This window comes from Rana temporaria, chromosome 13 (genome assembly GCF_905171775.1).
Source record: "Rana temporaria chromosome 13, aRanTem1.1, whole genome shotgun sequence".
Lineage (NCBI taxonomy): Eukaryota > Metazoa > Chordata > Amphibia > Anura > Ranidae > Rana > Rana temporaria.
The window spans coordinates 115,966,388-115,987,346 of NC_053501.1; the positions used below are offsets into that span (position 1 = coordinate 115,966,388).

At 46.4% G+C, this 20,959-nt stretch overlaps 2 protein-coding genes across 2 annotated transcripts in view; both read left to right on the plus strand.

Annotated features, from left to right (window-relative positions):
• Positions 1-20,959, plus strand: part of LOC120920591 (NACHT, LRR and PYD domains-containing protein 12-like) — a 148,999-nt gene that overhangs the window by 87,109 nt on the left and 40,931 nt on the right. The gene's annotated exons all lie outside the window — the stretch shown is intronic.
• LOC120920593 (NACHT, LRR and PYD domains-containing protein 3-like) overlaps positions 1-20,959 on the plus strand; it is a 67,216-nt gene that overhangs the window by 16,055 nt on the left and 30,202 nt on the right. Inside the window, exons 2-5 of the mRNA XM_040332753.1 lie at positions 3,069-3,191; positions 4,802-4,971; positions 7,401-7,578; positions 18,089-18,154. Coding sequence (XP_040188687.1) covers positions 3,152-3,191; positions 4,802-4,971; positions 7,401-7,578; positions 18,089-18,154 — 454 coding nt within the window. The 5' untranslated portion in view covers positions 3,069-3,151. The remainder of the gene's footprint in view (positions 1-3,068; positions 3,192-4,801; positions 4,972-7,400; positions 7,579-18,088; positions 18,155-20,959) is intronic.

Consider the following 20,959-nt stretch of genomic DNA (forward strand, 5'->3'; position numbering starts at 1 on the left):
CTCGGACCGCATGGAGACTAGCGAGGTCAGTGAGTAGAATCAATCGGGCCCGAAGGAAGATCAACCGAGACGTGGGCAGGTTTATGGTTCGAAATGGGGGACTGGTAGTCCGGCATCTGGAATTGGAGGAAGAGACCTGGAGATACCTGCGGGGCAATGGGGTGCACCTTACAGAGGTGGGCATCGACATGTGGGTTCTGGGATTGCAGGACGGGATCCAGAGGGCCATTAGGGTGTGGAGGGGCACCCAAAGATAAGGTTTTACCCTTGGGTGCTGTGGCTTGGTTTTGGTCTCTGCGGGTGAAGGAGGAGCCGGGTTACAATAAAGGATTGAAGACCTGTCGGTGACAGGGGATATATGATGCCCAGAGAACGGAGGTTACCTGGGGAATGAGCATGGTGCACTGCGGTCGTAAGGTCTCTGAGCCAGCATCGGCTTGAGGCCTGTCAGAAGGGCACGAGGGACCGCAGTGCAATTAGAGAGTTGGGATACATATGTTTATATGTATATATGTTTATGTATATATGTTTATATATACAATTTAGGTTTTACAGTTATAGGCTTTTGCCTGCGGAGACCAAAGAGGCAGTTAGTCAGTATGACAGGTGTTTACGTTAAAATTGTTAAAAAATTATTATTATTATCTTTAATAAATTAAGGCTGCTACGGCCTATTATTTACCCAACAAAATGGTGTGGTCTCCAAGTTAATGGGGGGGGGAATTAAGTTTGGGTTGGTTTGGTGTTATTTATGTTGGGTAATGGTACATCTGTTATACTTGGGTCATGTGTCATACGGCCTGGAAAGACAGCTGAAGCCTTTTCTCTTCCTTCTTGCAAGATAGAAGCACTCCTCCCCAAGATAGTTGATTATACACCTGGGGCCGGCAGGCTAATGCACAAGCTCATCTGACCTCCTTAAAACCGGGGTCCAACGATTGGGTAAGAGTCAGTATTTATATTTCTTCAGCTGAATATAAAGATTCAAGTTTCTTCAAGATTTTGGGTTAAAGTCTGCAGCGATTAATGAACTATTGCTTGGAAGTATCTGGTGGTCAGGATTTTCTTTGATATATTTTTTGGAGGACTTTGATCACTCAATTACCCCTTCTTTTTTTATTAATTTTGGGTTTATTTATATCTTTTTTGTTCACCTGGTACAGGGTGTATCAACACAACCCTTTTTTTATCACTTTATGGTTTGGATATAACATTATTTCACTCCCTTGTGATTGCACATTTAAATGTTTGGAGTTGCGCGCTTATTTCTTTTTTGTATATATTCATCCAGGTAGCTTTAGCTATTCAGCATTCCCCACGCATTTTCTGCAGGAAATACATTTTCTAGTTATTAATATTATTGTTATTATTATAATACAAGATTTATATAGCACCAACAGTTTGTGCAGACAACATGAGGGCAGACAGTACAGTTACAATACAATTTAATACAGGAAGAATCAGGGGGCCCTGCTCATTAGAGCTTACAATCTAAAAGGGAGGGCCAAATAATACAAATGGTAATAGCTGTGGGAGATGAGCTGGTGAAGAAAATAAAGGTACAGTTGCTCGGTGGAGGCAGGATAGGCTTTTCTAATAAAAAAAAAAGTAGGAGATAGTCAGACAGATTGGGGTAGGAAATTTAATAGGACGGGAGAGGCTTGGGAGCTTCAAATGATGAAAGTGAAGAACCTGGAACACTGGCGTTGCAAGGGGGTAGCGGGGGTGCGGGCCGCACCCGGGTGACACGCGCCAGAGGGGTGAAACCCGGCACAGCTCTGGACTGAGAGGCGCTGCGGCTCTCCCCTCTTCCTCCTTCCCCTGCGCACTCCGGTATCAATGTGTGAGGGAGGAGAAAGAATGGTGAGGCTGGCAGAAGCAGACAGGCAGCTCCGGAGTGCCATTGTCCAGTGCCCGGCACCCGCATGTCCTCCGGGAACCGGCACTGCGATCAGCAACGACAATTGTGACAGGCAGGCGAGGAGAGGTGCCAGTGTCCTATCACACTTCAGACCGACGATGCCTAGGCTCCTCCTCGACACTGACAGTATATCCACAACAGGAGGAGGAGCCTAGGAAGAGAGACATTCGTGTGTACAGAGACGCTGATCTAAGGTCTGTAAATGTAGGGAGGGGAGGTATACAGAGGGGGGGGGCATTACATTGGGGGAGATTACACGGGGGGGGGGTTACATTAGGCAGATTGCATGGGGCAGTAATATTTTGGGGATTACACCGGGGTTACATTAGGGGGATTACACATGGGGGCTTACATTAGGGGATTACACACGGGGGGTTAAATTAGGGGGATTACACAGGGGGTTACATTAGGGGGATTACACGGGGGGGTTACATTAGGGGGGCGTTACATTAGGGGGATTACACAGGGGGAGTTACATTAGGGGGGTTGCAGGGGGTAACATTAGAGGGATTACACAGGGGGGGTTACATTAAGGGGATTGCATGGGGGAAACATTAAGGGGATTACACAGGGGGCGTTACATTAGGGGGATTACACAGGGGGCAGAGCTGTGCTGATGCGCTAGCCTGCTCAGTGCCCGGATGGCTCATGCTCAGTGACGAGGGGGGTTGACACCAAACTTTACCACACCAGGTGACACCAACCCTAGTGACGCCAATGACCTGGAAGGTGCTCTGTGGGGATCGGAGGATTCCCACTCCACCTCCTTTTCATCCACTGGAGTGAGTCCAGAGAAGGCCACTATGGGAGAGGGAAGCAGGAGAAGCAGTGTCAGATTCACCAAGCCAGGTTTCAGTGACAGTAAGTAGACGTGTAACAATATCATGTGCAAACAAAAATGCTGTTTTTTTTATGTTCCTTGCATGTGATTGGGTATTCTTTGCAAAATGAAGCTTCACCCTATTTACTAAGCTCTGATCAACTGCACTTTCACACAGTCTTTAGTAAATTTAGCCTTCAGTAAATCAACCCCTGTGTTGTACAAAGTGTACAATGTGGCCCCGGAGAACTACTGTATGGCTCTTTTCATGGTGATAGATTATTTTTCATCACTACACACATTTATTGAACCTTCTTGTTATTGCAGACTAATACAAAGGGATGATTTGGTCAAGTCTTTCAGGATATGTGATGAGCTGATTTCTACTTTGGATGAAAAATCACAAATAAATGATGGAAATGGAAAGATCTTCCTGGGGGAAATCTCCTGGTAAGCAGTTATAACTTGTTACTTGTAGGTGCAACAAAGCAAAAGATGTACAAAGTCTCAGGCAGCATTGATGGGTACTGATATTCAGCACTGATGGGCACTGATATTCAGCACTGATGGGCACTGATATTCAGCACGATGGGCACTGATATTCACCAATGATGGGACACTCTTCCTCCCACCGATATCATGGGGCACTATTCCTCCCAATAACACCAATGATGGGACACTATTCCTCCCACTGACACCAATGATGGGACACTATTCCTCCCAATAACACCAATGATGGGACACTATTCCTCCCACTGACACCAAAAATGGGGCACTATTCCTCCCACTGACACCAATGATGGGGCACTATTCCTCCCACTGACACCAATGATGGGGCACTATTCCTCCCACTGACACCAATGATGGAACACTATTCCTCCCACTGACACCAATGATGGGACACTATTCCTTCCACTGATACCAATGATGAGACACTATTCCTCACACTGATACCAATGATGGGACACTATTCCCCCCACTGATATCAATGATGGGACACTATTCCCCCCACTGACACCAATGATGGGACACTATTCCTCCCAATAACACCAATGATGGGACACCATTTCTTCCTCTAATACCAACAATGAAGCATTTTCCACTTCCACTGGCCACAGTCCGGACCTCTCAAAGTCTGGAGGACAGCAAACTGGTCCTTTGTTTAGAAAGTTTGGTCCTACTAAAGAGTGATCAGAGAAGGCTCATGAAAAAACATCATCTGGGACATATCACTTCCACTGGCGGTGTTTGGGAACAAACACAATTAATATCCTGTATGTCCTCCTCACTTTCCAACCAGCACTCGGGGGGACCTAGGAGAAACATGGACATTCTTACAGTAGAACCTCGGATTACGAGCATAATCCGTTCCAGGAGAATGCTCGTAATCCAAAGTACTCGCATATCAAAGAGAGTTTCCCCATAGAAGTCAATGTAAACGAAAATTTGTTCTGCATTGACTTCAATGGGATGCAATACCGAATGCGGCCAGAGGTGGGAGGCGCCAGAAAGCACCAAAAACTGCCGAAAAGGCCCGAGGACACTTCGGCTCATTCCCTGCCCCCTGGACCTCAAGCCAAATGAGGTACTGCAGGCCAATGTTCAGCTTTTCTCTGCTCCTGTGCCCCTGTACCTCAGGCCAAATGAGGTACTGCAGGCCTCCTATTTTTGGCTCCTGCGCCCCTGTACCTCAGGCCAAATGAGGTACTGCAGGCCAATGTTCAGCTTTTCTCGGATCCTGTGCCCCCGTACCTCAGGCCAAATGAGGTACTGCAGGCCTATTTTCAGCTCTGCTTGCCTTCTGCGCCCCCGTACCTTAGGCCAAATAGGGTACTGCAGGCCAATGTTCAGGCTTTCTCGACTCCTGCGCCCCCCGCACCTCAGGCCAAATGTTTTTTGCCTCTGCAGCGCCACACTTCATTCGCATTGGCTATTTTGCTTTTGATAAATATCTCATAGTGCGCTTGCATCTCTGATTTATATTTTTGTTTGTTTTTAAAAGCTCAAGCGCAGTTTTCCTTTATTTTTTATTTTTAATCCTGTAAATATATTTTCTGTAGTTTCTATAAAGGATATCAGGAAGTTCCGCCGCCAGCTGTCTGCATATGATGACCCATCACTGAGGATGATATACGAGTATTATAGAGATGATCTGATCTACATCCTGGAGAACTTGGACACCGGGGCCCTCCTGAAAGAGCTGAAATCTCGGAATGTCTTAAACACAGATGTAAGGAAAACATACAGAAAAACCTTGGATTCAGAGTAACTTGGTTTGAGAGCGTTTTGCAAGACAAGCAACGGTTTTTAACAAATTTTGACTTGATATACAAGCGATGCCTTGATATACAAGTAGCGTCATGTCCAGGGGCGTTGCTAGGTGGCAAAAAGACCAGGGGTTTCAGCCCGAAGTCCAAGAACCGGGGGTGTAGAGGGTGGTATATGTGGCATGGCTTTTTTTGGGCTGGGCAGTGGGGTTGTGTGACTTACCAGTGCCCATCAATGCTGACCACTAAACACACCTGCCTGACACTGACCATTACACTGATCTGCCTGACCTACATACACGGACAATGACATGCATACACACACTGTCTGACCTACATATACTGACCTACATACACTGACCTACCTGACCTACATACACTGACCTACATACACTGAAAATGACATACATACACACATTGTCTGACCTACCTCAGCTTACCTATGGTGTGCGGTCACAGCAGTCAGTCAGTCAGTCGTCAGAGAGGAGCTGAGCCGAGAAGGAGAGGAGAGTAGAGCGGCGCCAAACTTCGGTACTTTAAAAATCCCCATAGGCAACGATTTTTTTTTTTTTACTGGTTACATGTTTTGAGTTGCAGAAGAGGTCTAGGGCTAGAATTATTGCTCTCGCTCTAATATCCATGGCGACATATCCATGTGGTTTGAACACCGTTTTCATATGTGGGCGGGACTTACGTGTGTGTTCGCTTCTGCGTGCGAGCACACGGGGACAGGTGTACTTTTAAAAAGATATAATTTTTTTGGTAATTTTACTTTTCTTTTCTTTTTTTGACACTTTAAAAAAAAAAAAATTTTGATCACTTTTATTCATATTACAAGGAATGTAAAAATCCCTTGTAATAGGAATATGGCATGACAGGTCCTCTTTACAGTGAGATATGGGGTCAAAAAGACCTCACATCTCACCTCTAGGCTGGGAAGCCTAAAAAAAAGAAAACAATCACTGCTTCACAGCCAAAGCGGCGCCGTTTTTTCGAATGCAGAGGCCGGGCCTCCGACGATCATAGAGACTCCGGCGACTATCTGGTCCACCGGAAATCTCTATGATCACAACCCCAGGGCGGGCGGATCCGTTCTCCGACTCACCGATCACAACGGTGAGTCGGGAGAAGCACTGAAGGGCGGTGGGAGGGGGGGACGTCCGCTTGTAAGAACGAACAAGTGGCAGAACAGCTGCTATGATCATTCTTATGGTGTAGAGAATCGCCAGCTGAATATGGCAATATCTGAATGATAGATATATACAGGGCTGGACTGGGACAAAAATGTGGCCCTGGACTTCATCCAGACCGGCCCAAGGCACAACACATCAGGCTACAGTGCACATCAGGGCTAAGCACATCAGGGCGCAGCACATCGGGGTACAGGGCACATCAGGGCATGGTACAGAGCTAAGCACATCAGGGCACAGCACATCGGGGTACAGGGCACATCAGGGCATGGTACAGAGCTAAGCACATCAGGGCACAGCACATCGGGGTACAGGGCACATCAGGGCATGGTACAGAGCTAAGCACATCAGGGCACAGCACATCAGTGTACAGGGCACAGCACATCAGGGCACGGGGCACATCAGGGCACATGGCACATCAGGACACGGGGCACATCAGGACACGGGGCACATCAGGACATGGGGCACATGAGGGAACGTCAGGACACGGGGCACATGGCACATCAGGACATGGGGCACAGGGCACATCAGGACACATAGCACATAAGGGCACATGACACATCAAGACATGGGGCACATAGCACATCAAGACATGGGGCACATAGCACATCAGGACATGGGGCACATAGCACATCAGGGCACATAGCACATTAGGGCACAGAGCACATTATGGTGCACATTGTTTACCAGCCAGCATGGAGAGTAGCGCAGGAAGCGTATGTAATATGTTCTCTCTCCTGTCACGGCACTCACGCTGCTCCCTGGCAGCCCCTCCTTTCTTCTCGTCCATCCCAGATGATGTCACAAGCAAATGGGGATGGACAAGAAGAGAGGAGGGGCTGCCAGGGAGCAGCGTGAGTGCCGTGACAGGAGAGAGAACATATTACACACGCTTCCTGCCTGCCCTACTTTGCATGCTCGCTAAATCTCGATCTACCTGTCAGGTGCCAGCTGTCGGCAATTGATGGGTAGATTGCCGCAGACCTCCGATCGGCCCACTGAGCCATTGGCCCACCGGGATCTCCCGGTAGTCCCAATGGCCAGTCCATCCTTGAATATATATACCACCACAAAGCCCAGGACGTCATATGATGTCCCCTGGAGTGCCAAGTGGTTAAAGGGAATTTTTTTGATTTGGACCTGCCTAAAACTTTTGCACACTACTGGACTATAAAACGTCATGTGATATGTCTTTGTTTCAGAAATACTGGCCAATAAAAGAAGGACCGGGGGTCGCTTGCTTTTCTCACAACTTGATAAAAGATATTCAGAAACGGGGAAGAGAAGCTGTGATTGGACTCTGTGAATGTCTCTATGCACTACAGAAAGATCATCCTCATCCAAATTTATTGGCATTTCTAGATGGGATCATACAGGCAGGTAAGAGGACTTTGTGTTTTCAACACCAACTATGACAATCCTCAGTGGCAAATGCAGTAGGAGGGAGGAACCACATTATTGGGCAGCGGGGGATCTAACACATGGGAAGTCTCATATACTGAGGATCCTGCCAAAGTAACTATTCAAGAGAGTGAAGTTCTGAAGCGCAGATGTAGGACCAGGGCCGCCATTATTGGGCCCCTTACACAGCTTCAGCCATGGGCCCCCTGGAGCAGACAGAGAACCGGAGGTGGGGGGTGCTGCCGCCTCAAATTGAGAAGCAGGGGGGCTGCCGGGAATTGAGAAGCGGGGAGGTGAGGTTCCACGAATTGAGAAGCAGGGGGGGTGCTGCCGCCGCGAATGGAGATCGGGAGGGCTTTGGGTGCTGACGAACAAAAAAAAGGGGGGGGGTTCCCTGGGGACCTCTGGGCCCCTTACAAAAAAAAGAAATATAAATATATATATATATATATATATATATATATATATATATATATATATATATACTGTGTGTGTGTGTGTTAGCTATCCGGGGCCCTTTAATAAAAAAAAATATATATATATACACACCTTCTCATTCAAAGAGTTTTCTTTATTTTCATGACTATGAAAATTGTAGATTCACACTGAAGGCATGAAAACTATGAAGTAACACATGTGGAATTATACATAACAAAAAAGTGTGAAACAACAGAAAATACATTTCCTATTCTGGGTTCTTCCACCTTTTGCAGCAGACACATCTCTAGAACTGGTAAGAGGAGACTGTGTGAATCAGGCCTTCATGGTAGAATATCTGCTAGGAAACCACTGCTAAAGAAAGGCAACAAGCAGAAGAGACTTGTTTGGGGTAAAGAACACAAGGGATGGACATTAGACCAGTGGAAATCTGTGCTTTGGTCTGATGAGTCCAAACTTGAGATCTTTGGTTCCAACCCCCGTGTCTTTGTGCGACGCAGAAAAGGTGAACGGATGGACTCTACATGCCTGGTTCCCACTGTGAAGCATGGAGGAGGAGGTGTGATGGTGCTTTGCTGGTGACACTGTTGGGGATTTATTCAAAATTGAAGGCATACTGAACCAGCATGGCGACCACAGCATCTTGCAGCGGCATGCTATTCTGCGCCAGGTGACTACCTCTTGAAGCTCATCAAGAGAATGCCAAGAGTGTGCCAAGCAGTAATCAAAGCAAAAGGTGGCTACTTTGAAGAACCTAGAATATAAAAATATATTTAATTTATTTTTATATTTAGTTTTCATGCCTTCAGTGTGAATCTACAATTTTCATAGTCATGAAAATAAAGAAAACTCTTTAAATGAGAAGGTGTGTCCAAACTTTTGGTCTGTACTGTATATATATATATATATATATATATATATATATATATATATATATATATATAAAAAGGGTTGCCATCCGGGGACCTCTGGGCCCTTTAATAAAAACAAAAAAATACCGTATTTGCCGGCGTATAAGACGACTGGGCATATAAGACGACCCCCTAATTTTCCAGGAAAAATGTTGGTTTTGGGATATACTCACTGTATAAGACTACCCCCTTCCTACTAGTCTTTCTGGAACCTGAGGGGGAGCCAGAACCGCTGACGGAAACAGGCTTTTTCAAATCTCACTGTGCCATTACATTACATTACATGCCTCACTGTGCCATTACATTACATGCCCCCACTGTGCCATCACTTGCCCCCACTGTGCCATCACTTGCCCCCACTGTGCCATCACTTTCCCCCACTGTGCCAACAGTGCCATCACTCACGTTTTGCAGATTCTGACTTCCAGGCCAATGAATGTCTCTGTATGCTGCAAGCGTCCATGATTTAAAAGCCGCGCCTTCTCCTCAGACTGTCCTGTGATAGGCGGAACACAAATTTTCCCAGCAGGGCCTCTGTTCAGTGTTCCGCCTATCACGGACGTTCTCTCGTCCGAGGATGAGAAGGCATCCGTGATAGGAGGAACACAGAACAGAGGCGCTGCTGGGAAAATTTGTGTTCCGCCTATCACAGGACAGTCTGAGAAGAAGGCACGGCTGGATGCATTGTTTTGCAACCAAAAAGTCGTCTTATACGCCGGAAAATACGGTAAATAAAAAAAAAATGTAGCGCTCACCCCCGAAGGAGCCGCTGGTAATGAATGGGATGGCAGATTTACCTCATGGCTCTTTCCGAATGTCTAGGGATGAATAATGCACACAGCAGCAACAAAGGAATGTCCACGAACAAATGTCTCTTTATGTGCTCTTTATTACCCAGCCAGGTAAAAACAGTTAACAGGTGATGAAAGGGATAGAGATGGAAAAGAGAACAGCAGATTCAGGCGTAGTTTCTGGAACAGTCCTGTTCCCATGAGTAACACTCTTACTCCACTCCTGCTCGAGTGGGCTTAGCGTGCCCGGATAGGCCTCTCTCACTGACCCAGCAGCCGGAACACAGCTCGAATCTCTTTAGAACAAAGTCTCTGCCACAGACCTTTTTGAATGAATGTCAGAGAAGAAACCTCTGCCACAGGCCCTCTCTGATCGGAGATAACAATCCTAGGTAAAGTTACGTCTGGATCCTCTTTTGTTAAAGCGGGGGTTCTCCCTTAGAGGGCACTTTTCCCCCTTAGATTCCTGCTCGTTTTCTCTAGGGGAATCGGCTATTTATTTTAAAATATGTGCAGTACTTACCCGTTTACGAGATGCATCCTCTCCGTCGCTTCCGGGTATGGGCTGCGGGAGCGGGCGTTCCTTCTTGATTGACAGTCTTCCGAGAGGCTTCCGACGGTCGCATCCATCGCGTCACGATTTTCCGAAAGAAGCCGAACGTCGGTGCGCAGGCGCAGTATAGAGCCGCACCGACGTTCGGCTTCTTTCGGCTACGAGTGACGCGATGGATGCGACCGTCGGAAGCCTCTCGGAAGGCTGTCAATCAAGAAGGAACGCCCGCTCCCGAAGACCCATACCCGGAAGCGATGGAGAAGATGCATCTCAAAAACGGTAAGTACTGCTCATATTTTAATAAAAATAGCCGATTCCCCTAGACAAAACGAGCAGGAAGCTAAGGGGAGAAAAAAAAAATTTATAAATGGGTGAACTCCCGCTTTAACGTCGCCCAGGTACCGACTGAAAGAGGAGCCAATCCTTCAGTGTCCGGTCACCTCGATCCCCAGTGGTTCGTCAGAATCCTATTGGACCGCCAGCCTCTCATTGGCGCTCCTCAGATGGACTCCCTACCGAACAGCTACACTTGCTTGGGATCTTCAAAAGTGGGAACCCAGTCGACTACTGAGTCCCCGTCCTGCTCGAATGCTCCGGACCAACTTAGGCCCAAAACCAGGAACACTGCATAGCACGCACACTCCGGCCAGGTAGGCCATAACGCCGGAGCCTGAAGGTGGGTGCCACACCGGAAACAGAACCCTCTCAAAATGGCGTCTGTTCCATAAGTACCCTCTCCCAGCATGCCCAGCTAGGCCCAAGCCTCCCGATTGGCCGCTGGAAGAGAACACCCAAACCTCAACTCCACTGCTGCCACCTACTGCACCGGGGTGGGGAAAAAACCCCAGTGCAACAGAATGACCCCACAGCACAGCCAAGCTGGAACAGAGACCCTAATAAAATGATTGCAATTGGAATAAGAGTCATTTACACTCTGATTATACTCTAAATTTCCATAGCACTGGTACTTGGAAGTAACCCGGCGCTACAAATATATAAAAGGGGGGGGGGTTGGCATCCAGGGCCCTGGGGACCTCTGGGCCACTTACAAAAAAAAGGGGGGTAGCCATCCGGGGCCCTTTAATAAAAAATAAAAAATATATATATAAAAAAAGGGGGGGTTGCCATCCAGGGCGCTGGGTATCTCTGGGCCCTTTAATAAAAAAAATAAAAATAAATATATAAAAAATATATTACAATTTTTATTATAAAAAGAATAAATAGAAAAAAGGGGGTTGCTGTCCAGGCCCCTGGGGACCTCCGGTCCCCTTACAGGTGTACTGCCTGTACCCCCCCTGATGGCGGCCCTGTGTAGGACAGATAAGTATTGATGGTAGTCTTTTGCCGCATACACACGATCGGAAATTCTGACAAGAAAACCGTGGATTTTGTCAGACAGAATGTTGGCTCAAACTTGTGTTGCATACACACGGTCACACAAATCTTGTCGGAAATTCCGACCGTGGTGACGTACAAGACGTACGATGAGCCGAGATCAATGAAGTTCAATAGGCAGTTCGGCTCTTCTGCTTGATTTTGAGCATGCATGTTTTTTTTTTTCGCTTGGTAATTGCATACAGACAAGCGGATTTTCCGAAAGGAACTTTTTCCGTCTGAATAATAGAGGACCAGCTCTCAAATTGTTGGCAGAAATTCCGACAGCAAACGTCAGATGGACCAAAAAGCTCACATCAAACTTTTCTTGTCGGAATTTCCGATCGTGTGTACGCGGCATTAGTGGGTGTAATTTGTCTGTATTGTTTTTACATTTTTTTTTTTACCTATTTATCAAAGCATTTTGATGCCATTGGTTACCAGGTTGTTAGGACAACTTCACATCCTCCCTCTTTCAACAATTTATACCCAAAACACATATCCACAAGCGACATGTTTTATTATACTCACTGGGCACTTTATTAGGTACACCTGTTTAATTGCTTGGTAACACAATTTGCTAATCAGCCAATCGCATGGCAGCAACTCAATGCACTTAGGCATCTAGACGTGGTGAAGACGACTTGCTGAAGTTCAAACCGAGCATCAGAAGAAAGGCCATTTAAAGTGATTGTAAAGGTTTAAATTACTTTTTTTTTTAAATAACAAACATGTCATACTTACCTCTGCAGCTCATTTTGCACAGAGATGCCCGAACCTCGTCTTCTGGGGTCCATCGGCAGCTCTCTTGGCTCCTCCCCGCATCAGATAACCCCCTCTGAGAAGCGCTATCCCAAGGGGGTTACCTTGCAGGCGCGCTCCCTGAGTCCAGCATTTGCATCCAACCCCTTTAAGTGACTTTGAACATGCATGGTTGTTGGTGGGAGATGGGTCGGTCTGAGTATTTCTGGAATTTTTACGTACAACCATCTCTCGGGTTTACAGAGAATGGTGGGGAAAAGAGAAAATATCCAGTGAGCGGCAGTTGTGTCGGTGAAAATGCCTTGTTGAGGTCAGAGGAGAATGAGCAGACAGTAACAACAGGCAACAGTTACTCAAATAGACACTTGTTACATCCAAGGTATGCAGAATACCATCTCTGAACACACAACACATCCAACCTTGAAACAGATGGGCTACAGCAGTGGAGGACCACACCGGGTGCCACTCCAGCTAAAAACAGGAAACTGAGGCTACAATTGGCACATGATCACCACAATTGAACAATAGAAGATTGGAAAACATTGCCGGGTCTGATGAGTCTGGATTTCAGCTCCAACATTCAGATGGTAGCAGGGCCGGGGCTACCACTAGGCAAACTAGGCAGCCACCTAGGGCGCACTGCTGCCTAGGGCATCCGGCCACTGGTGTTCCTACTCTCTTCTCTCTGCAGCAAGCAACAAAATCTCAGCATTAGCAGGCAGCTGCCGCTCCGTTCGCACATAGTGTCAGAGGCGCAGCGGTAGCAGAGAACTGTGTCTGTGTCCTGACCAAATGAATGGAAGCAAGAAAACATTCATTGATGGGCGCTTGTGAGGCTGCATTGATGGGTGCTTTTGAGGCTGCATTGATGGGCGCTTTTGAGGCTGCATTGATGGGCGCTTTTGAGGCTGCATTGATGGGCGCTTGTGAGGCTGCATTGATGGGCGCTTGTGAGGCTGCATTGATGGGCACTTTTGAGGCTGCATTGATGAGCACTGGTGGAGTTGCATTGATGGGCGCTTGTGAGGCTGCAATGATGGGCGCTGGTGGGGTTGCATTGATGGGCGCTGGTGAGGCTGCTCTGATGGGCGCTTGTGAGGCTGCATTGATGGGCACTGGTGAGGCTGCATTGATGGGTGCTGGTATGATGCATTTGATGGGTGCTGGTGAGGCTGCATTGATGGGCGCTGGTGAGCCTGCATTGATGGGTGCTGGTAGGCTGCATTCATGAGTGCTTGTGAGGCTGCATTGATGGGTGCTGGTAGGCTGCATTTAATGGGCATTTGGTTAAAAGGATGGGGTATACATGTGCAGGACAAAGAGGGTGGAGTCAGGGGTGGAGCCAAGGGTGGGGCAGCAAAATTAGGTTTCGCCTAGGGTGTCAAAAATCCTTGCACCAGCCCTGGATGGTGAGGTCAGAATTTGGTGCATGGATCCATCCTGCCTTGTATCACCGGTTCAGGCGGTTTAGGCTGGTTGTGGTGTTATGGTGGGGGGGGGGGGGGATTTTCTTGGCACACTTTGGACCCCTTAGTACCAATTGAGCATTGATTAAACACCACGGCCTTCCTGAATATTGTTGCTGACCATGTCCATCCCTTTATGACTACAGTGTCCCCATCTTCTGATGGCTCCTTCCAGCAGGATAATGTCACCATGTCACAAAGCTCCAATCATCTCACCACTGGACAATGAGGTCACTGTCCTCCAATGGCCTCCACACTCATCACATCTCATCCAATAGCACCTTTGGGATGTGGTGGAATGGGAGATTGTCATCATGGATGTGCAGCCGACAAATCTGCAGCAACTGTGTGATGTTATCACATCATTATGGAGAAAAATCCTCTGAAGAATGTTTCCAACACCTTGTTGAAATATGAAGGCAATTCTGAAGGAAAAGGGCGGTCCAATCCGGTACTAGCGAGGTGTACCTAATAAAGTGGCCGGGGATTGTATATTTAGTAGACATGTGCATTAGTTTTCATCCGAATGCATTTTCATCCAAATATCGTGTATTTTCGTTATCGTTTCAACAAACTAAGATGAACGCGCAGAATCCAAAATCTGAAAGATCCGACATAAAAAAATGCTTTATTTTCGTTGCTACAACAGTTTGATATAGATAGGAGATTCGACATGGCGGGGACAATAACAATCTGTGTCTATCGAACCTGAGGTCAAATGTGCCTAAACTTAACTCTATTAGTCCAAGATTATTCTACATAGACAGGAAAGATTCGACATTATAGAGACAGTGTTGGGGTAGACCTAGTGGCATTGTTAGGCAGGTGCGGGGGGTGCGGGCCGCACCTGGGTGACACCCACCAGAGGGGTGACACCCGTAGGTAGCTGCACCACTAACACCGCCCACTTCCCTGTGTCTCATGGCTTGCGCCGCAACTGTGTCCCTCAGCGGAACAAAGCCACCGCCCCCTCCTCTCTGTTTACATCCACAGAGGAGGAGGAGCACGCACTCGAGGGACACACAGCTGTGTGCATCTGCTGTTCTGAGGTCTGTGAGGTAAGGGGGGTGTCTATACTGATGGGGAGAGGGGGTGTCTAATCCTGGGAGTGTCTGCACTGAGGGGGGTGTCTGTACTGCTGGGGATGTCTGTACTGGGTGGTCTGCACTGGGGGCGTCTGCACCTTGGGGGGTGTCTGTAACTGAGGGGGGTCTGCACTGAGTTGGGTGTCTGTACTGAGGGGGGGTGTCTGTACTGAGGGGGGTGTCTGTACCTGAGAGGGGGTCTGCACTGAGAGGGGGTCTGTACTGAGGTGGGGGGTCTGTACTAATGGAGGTGTCTACACTGAGGTGGGGGTGTCTGTACTGAGGTGGGGGTGTCTGTGCTGATGGAGGGGTCTACACTGAGGTGGGGGTGTCTGTACTGAGGTGGGGGTGTCTGTGCTGATGGAGGGGTCTGCACTAAGGTGGGGGTGTCTGTACTGAGGTGGGGGTGTCTGTGCTGATGGAGGGGTCTACACTGAGGTGGGGGTGTCTGTACTGAGGTGGGGGTGTCTGTACTAAGGGGGAGGTTTATACTGAGGGAGGGGAACTATTTTGATGGGGGGTCTGTACTGAGGGAGAGGGATCTATACTGCGGGAGAGGGTCTGTAGTTAGTGGTGTGGGGTCTTTACTGAGAGGGGACTATAGTTGGTGGGGGCTGACACCATTTTTTTTCACACCGGGTGACACCAACCCTAGTGATGCCATTGGGTAGACCATTCGACGATGAACGACGAAGATTCGACGAAGCAGAGAAAAACATACAAATGTTGAATCTGTCATTGAAGGCTTATGGTGTCTGTCAAAAGTTCTAAGAAGATCCGACAAGCAGCTAAACTGTACAACGCTGCAATCGTACATTTCCGGTTAAATGCTTCGCCCATAGGCTATAGAAGAATTCGAATGATGGTTGACTAGTAATAATAATTTATAAATATAATTATCATTAGTGTCATACAACATTAGAATGCTACTATAGCTTGTAGGCGGAACGTTCGACCGGAAATGTATGATCGCAGCGTCATACAGTTTAGCTGCTCCGTCAAATCTTCTTAGAACATCTGACAGACACCATAAGCCTTCAATGACAGATTTGACCTTAAAGGAGTTGTAAAGGGAAAAAAATGTTTTGCCTAAAATTAATGTCTGCAAGGTAGACAGACAGAATAGTGTAATGATTCTGTTAAAAACGAGTAAATACCTATTAAATTCCTTCATCTATATCACCTCCGGCGTTCTAGTTTCTGTTCTCTCATTCACTTCCTGGTTTGCGGCGCTCATTCATGTAAGAACTACATTTTCCGGTATGAATTGCGGCACGCCCAGTAATTCACACCTCCTTGAAGTCTCTAACACGTAGAGAGCGTCCTGTCACACAGATGTAGTTCCCAGGAGGGGGCGAGCACGTTACTGACCACCGCAGTAAAGCCTCCCTTCACGGTGGTCAGTAAAATCAGACAAGCAGGAAGTGACCAGAACAGAGAAGAAATAGAGCAACTTCTGAGCAAAAACGAACAATGAGGAAGTGAAAAGAGGAATGTCTGCAGGTAAAGGATGCTTATTGTGAAAACCCCTTTAACCACTTAAAACCCAGACCAAAATGCAGCTAAAGGAGCCGGCCAGTTTTTGCAATTCGACACTGCGTCGCTTTAACTGACAATTGCGCGGTCGTGTGACGTGGCTCCCATACAAAATTGGCGTCCCTTTTTTCCCACAAATAGAGCTTTTTTTTGGTGGTATTTGATCACCTCTGCGGTTTTTATTTTTTGCGCTATAAACAAAAATAGAGCGAAATTTTTTAAAAAAATTCAATACTTTTTACTTTTTGCTATAATAAATATCCCCCAAAATAATAAAAAAAAAAAGTTATTTTTTTCCTCAGTTTAGGCCGATACGTATTCTTCTACCTATTTTTGGTAAAAAAAATCGCAATAATCGTTTATTGATTGGTTTGCGCAAAATTGATAGCGTTTACAAAATAGGGGATAGTTTTTTTGCATTTTTATAAAAAAATAATTTTTTACTACTAATGGCGGCGATCAGCGATTTTTTTTCGTGACTGCGACATTATAGCGGACACTTCGGCCAATTTTGACACATTTTTGGGACCATTGTCATTTTCACAGCAAAAAAATGTATTTAAAATGCACTGATTACTGTGAAAACGACAATTGCAGTTTGGGAGTTAACCACTAGGGGGCGTTGATGGGGTTATGTGTGACCTCATATGTGTTTACAACTGTAGGGGGGTGTGGCTGTAGGTGTGACGTCATCAATTGTGATTCTAAAATAAGTGAACACACGATCGATGACGCCGCCACAGTGAAGAACGAGGAAGGTGTGTTTACACACAGCTCTCCCCGTTCTTCAGCTCCGGGGACCGATCGCGGGACTCCAGCGGCGATCGGGTACGCGAGTCCCGCGTCCGCGGTCACAGAGCCTTGGACCGGGTTGCGTTTTATAACGAAACAAAATACAGTTGAACCTCAGATTATGAGCATAATCCGCTCCAGGAGAATGCTTGTAATCAAAAGTACTTGCATATCAAAGCGAGTTTTCCCATTGAAGTCAATGGAAACAAAAATAATTTGTTCCGCATTTACTTCAATGGGATGAAATACCGAATGCGGCCAGAGGTGGGGGGCGCCGGAAACCCCCGAAAACGTCCGAAAAGGCCCAAGGACACTTTGGCTCCTTTACTGCGCCCCCATACCTCAGGCCAAATGAGGTACTGCAGACCAATGGTCGGATTTTCTTGGCTCCTGCGCCCCCATACCTCAGGCTAAATGAGGTACTGCAGGCCAATGTTTGGCTTTTCTCGGCTCCTGCGCCCCCGTACCTCAGGCCAAATTAGGTACTGCAGGCCTATTTAGCTTGAATTCTGCTCGTCAGAATTTAAAAAAAAAAAGTTGCTCGCAAATCAAAACACTCTCAAACCAAGTTACTCTTAAAACGAGGTTCCACTGTAAATAAAAACGAATTTCGGGAGTAACTAAATATTTTTTTGGGGCGAAAACTAAATTCCGAAACAAAATATTTCAGTGTGCACATGTTTAATATTTAGCCTGTTTAGATATGTTCTAAATTATAATTTTTATGGGCCGGCCTTAGATGAGATGATGTCATAGATTGTATTGATTTATCTCTCTATAGGTGTGGGTCTGGTGGATCAGATTCGAATGGATGAACTCCAACACACACGGACTCAGGAGCTGAGAGGTAATTTGATAAAACATTTTTACAATTTTCTCCAAAGTACAGATCTGGTGTTGCTATTTTTTCCTTACCCCTTTTAGGTCACACAAGTTGCTGAAAAAAGTAATTTTTGCATTTTTAAAAAAATGTGTTAACCACTTATGGACCGCCGCACTACGATATACGACAACAGAATGGCAGGGCTGGGCACAAGGTTGTACAAGTACGTCCCTTTTAAGTGCCCAGCTGTGGGTCGTGAACGCGCCGAAGCTCCATGACCGCAACCGCGGACCCGATCGCCGCCGGTGTCCCGCGATCGGGTCACAGAGCTGAAGAATGGGGAGAGGTGAGTGTAAACAAACCTTCCCCCGTTCTTCCCAGTGGCTTGTCAGTGATCGTCTGTTCCCTGTCATAGGGAACGATGATCAGTGACATCACATGCCAAGCCACGCCCCCCTACAGTAAGAATCACACACTAGGACACACTTAACTCCTTCAACGCCCCCTAGTGGGGAACCCCTTCACTGCCAGTGTCATTTTCACCGTAATCAGTGCATTTTTATAGCACTGATCACTGTAAAAATGACAATGGTCCCAAAAATGTGTCAAATATGTCGCAGTCACGATAAAAATTGCTGATCGCCGCCATTACTAATAAAAAAATAATTATTAATAAAAAGGCCATAAATCTTTCCCTTATTTTGTAGATGCTCTAACTTTTGCGCAAACTGATCAATAAACACGTATTCGACGATGAACGACGAAGATTCGACGAAGCAGAGAAAAACATACAAATGTTGAATCTGTCATTGAAGGCTTATGGTGTCTGTCAAAAGTTCTAAGAAGATCCGACAAGCAGCTAAACTGTACAACGCTGCAATCGTACATTTCCGGTTAAATGCTTCGCCCATAGGCTATAGAAGAATTCGAATGATGGTTGACTAGTAATAATAATTTATAAATATAATTATCATTAGTGTCATACAACATTAGAATGCTACTATAGCTTGTAGGCGGAACGTTCGACCGGAAATGTATGATCGCAGCGTCATACAGTTTAGCTGCTCCGTCAAATCTTCTTAGAACATCTGACAGACACCATAAGCCTTCAATGACAGATTTGACCTTAAAGGAGTTGTAAAGGAAAAAAATGTTTTGCCTAAAATTAATGTCTGCAAGGTAGACAGACAGAATAGTGTAATGATTCTGTTAAAAACGAGTAAATACCTATTAAATTCCTTCATCTAAATTACCTCCGGCGTTCTAGTTTCTGTTCTCTCATTCACTTCCTGGTTTGCGGCGCTCATTCATGTAAGAACTACATTTTCCGGTATGAATTGCGGCACGCCCAGTAATTCACACCTCCTTGAAGTCTCTAACACGTAGAGAGCGTCCTGTCACACAGATGTAGTTCCCAGGAGGGGGCGAGCACGTTACTGACCACCGCAGTAAAGCCTCCCTTCACGGTGGTCAGTAAAATCAGACAAGCAGGAAGTGACCAGAACAGAGAAGAAATAGAGCAACTTCTGAGCAAAAACGAACAATGAGGAAGTGAAAAGAGGAATGTCTGCAGGTAAAGGATGCTAATTATGAAAACCCCTTTAACCACTTAAAACCCAGACCAAAATGCAGCTAAAGGAGCCGGCCAGTTTTTGCAATTCGGCACTGCGTCGCTTTAACTGACAATTGCGCGGTCGTGCGACGTGGCTCCCATACAAAATTGGCGTCCCTTTTTTCCCACAAATAGAGCTTTCTTTTGGTGGTATTTGATCACCTCTGCGGTTTTTATTTTTTGCGCTATAAACAAAAATAGAGCGAACATTTTGAAAAAAATTCAATACTTTTAACTTTTTGCTATAATAAATATCCCCCAAAATAATAAAAAAAAAAGTTATTTTTTTCCTCAGTAATTCTTCTACCTATTTTTGGTAAAAAAATCGCAATAATCGTTTATTGATTGGTTTGCGCAAAATTGATAGCGTTTACAAAATAGGGGATAGTTTTTTTGCATTTTTATAAAAAAATAATTTTTTACTACTAATGGCGGCGATCACTGATTTTTTTTCGTGACTGCGACATTATAGCGGACACTTCGGACAATTTTGACACATTTTTGGGACCATTGTCATTTTCACAGCAAAAAAATGCATTTAAAATGCACTGATTACTGTGAAAACGACAATTGCAGTTTGGGAGTTAACCACTAGGGGGCGTTGATGGGGTTATGTGTGACCTCATATGTGTTTACAACTGTAGGGGGGTGTGGCTGTAGGTGTGACGTCATCAATTGTGATTCTAAAATAAGTGAACACACGATCGATGACGCCGCCACAGTGAAGAACGAGGAAGGTGTGTTTACACACAGCTCTCCCCGTTCTTCAGCTCCGGGGACCGATCGCGGGACTCCAGCGGCGATCGGGTACGCGAGTCCCGCGTCCGCGGTCACGGAGCCTTGGACCGGGTTGCGTTTTATAACGAAACAAAATACAGTTGAACCTCAGATTATGAGCATAATCCGCTCCAGGAGAATGCTTGTAATCCAAAGTACTTGCATATCAAAGCGAGTTTTCCCATTGAAGTCAATGGAAACAAAAATAATTTGTTCCGCATTTACTTCAATGGGATGCAATACCGAATGCGGCCAGAGGTGGGGGGCGCCGGAAACCCCCGAAAACGTCCGAAAAGGCCCAAGGACACTCTGGCTCCTTTACTGCGCCCCCATACCTCAGGCCAAATGAGGTACTGCAGACCAATGGTCGGATTTTCTTGGCTCCTGCGTCCCCGTACCTCAGGCCAAATGAGCTACTGCAGGCCAATGTTTGGCTTTTC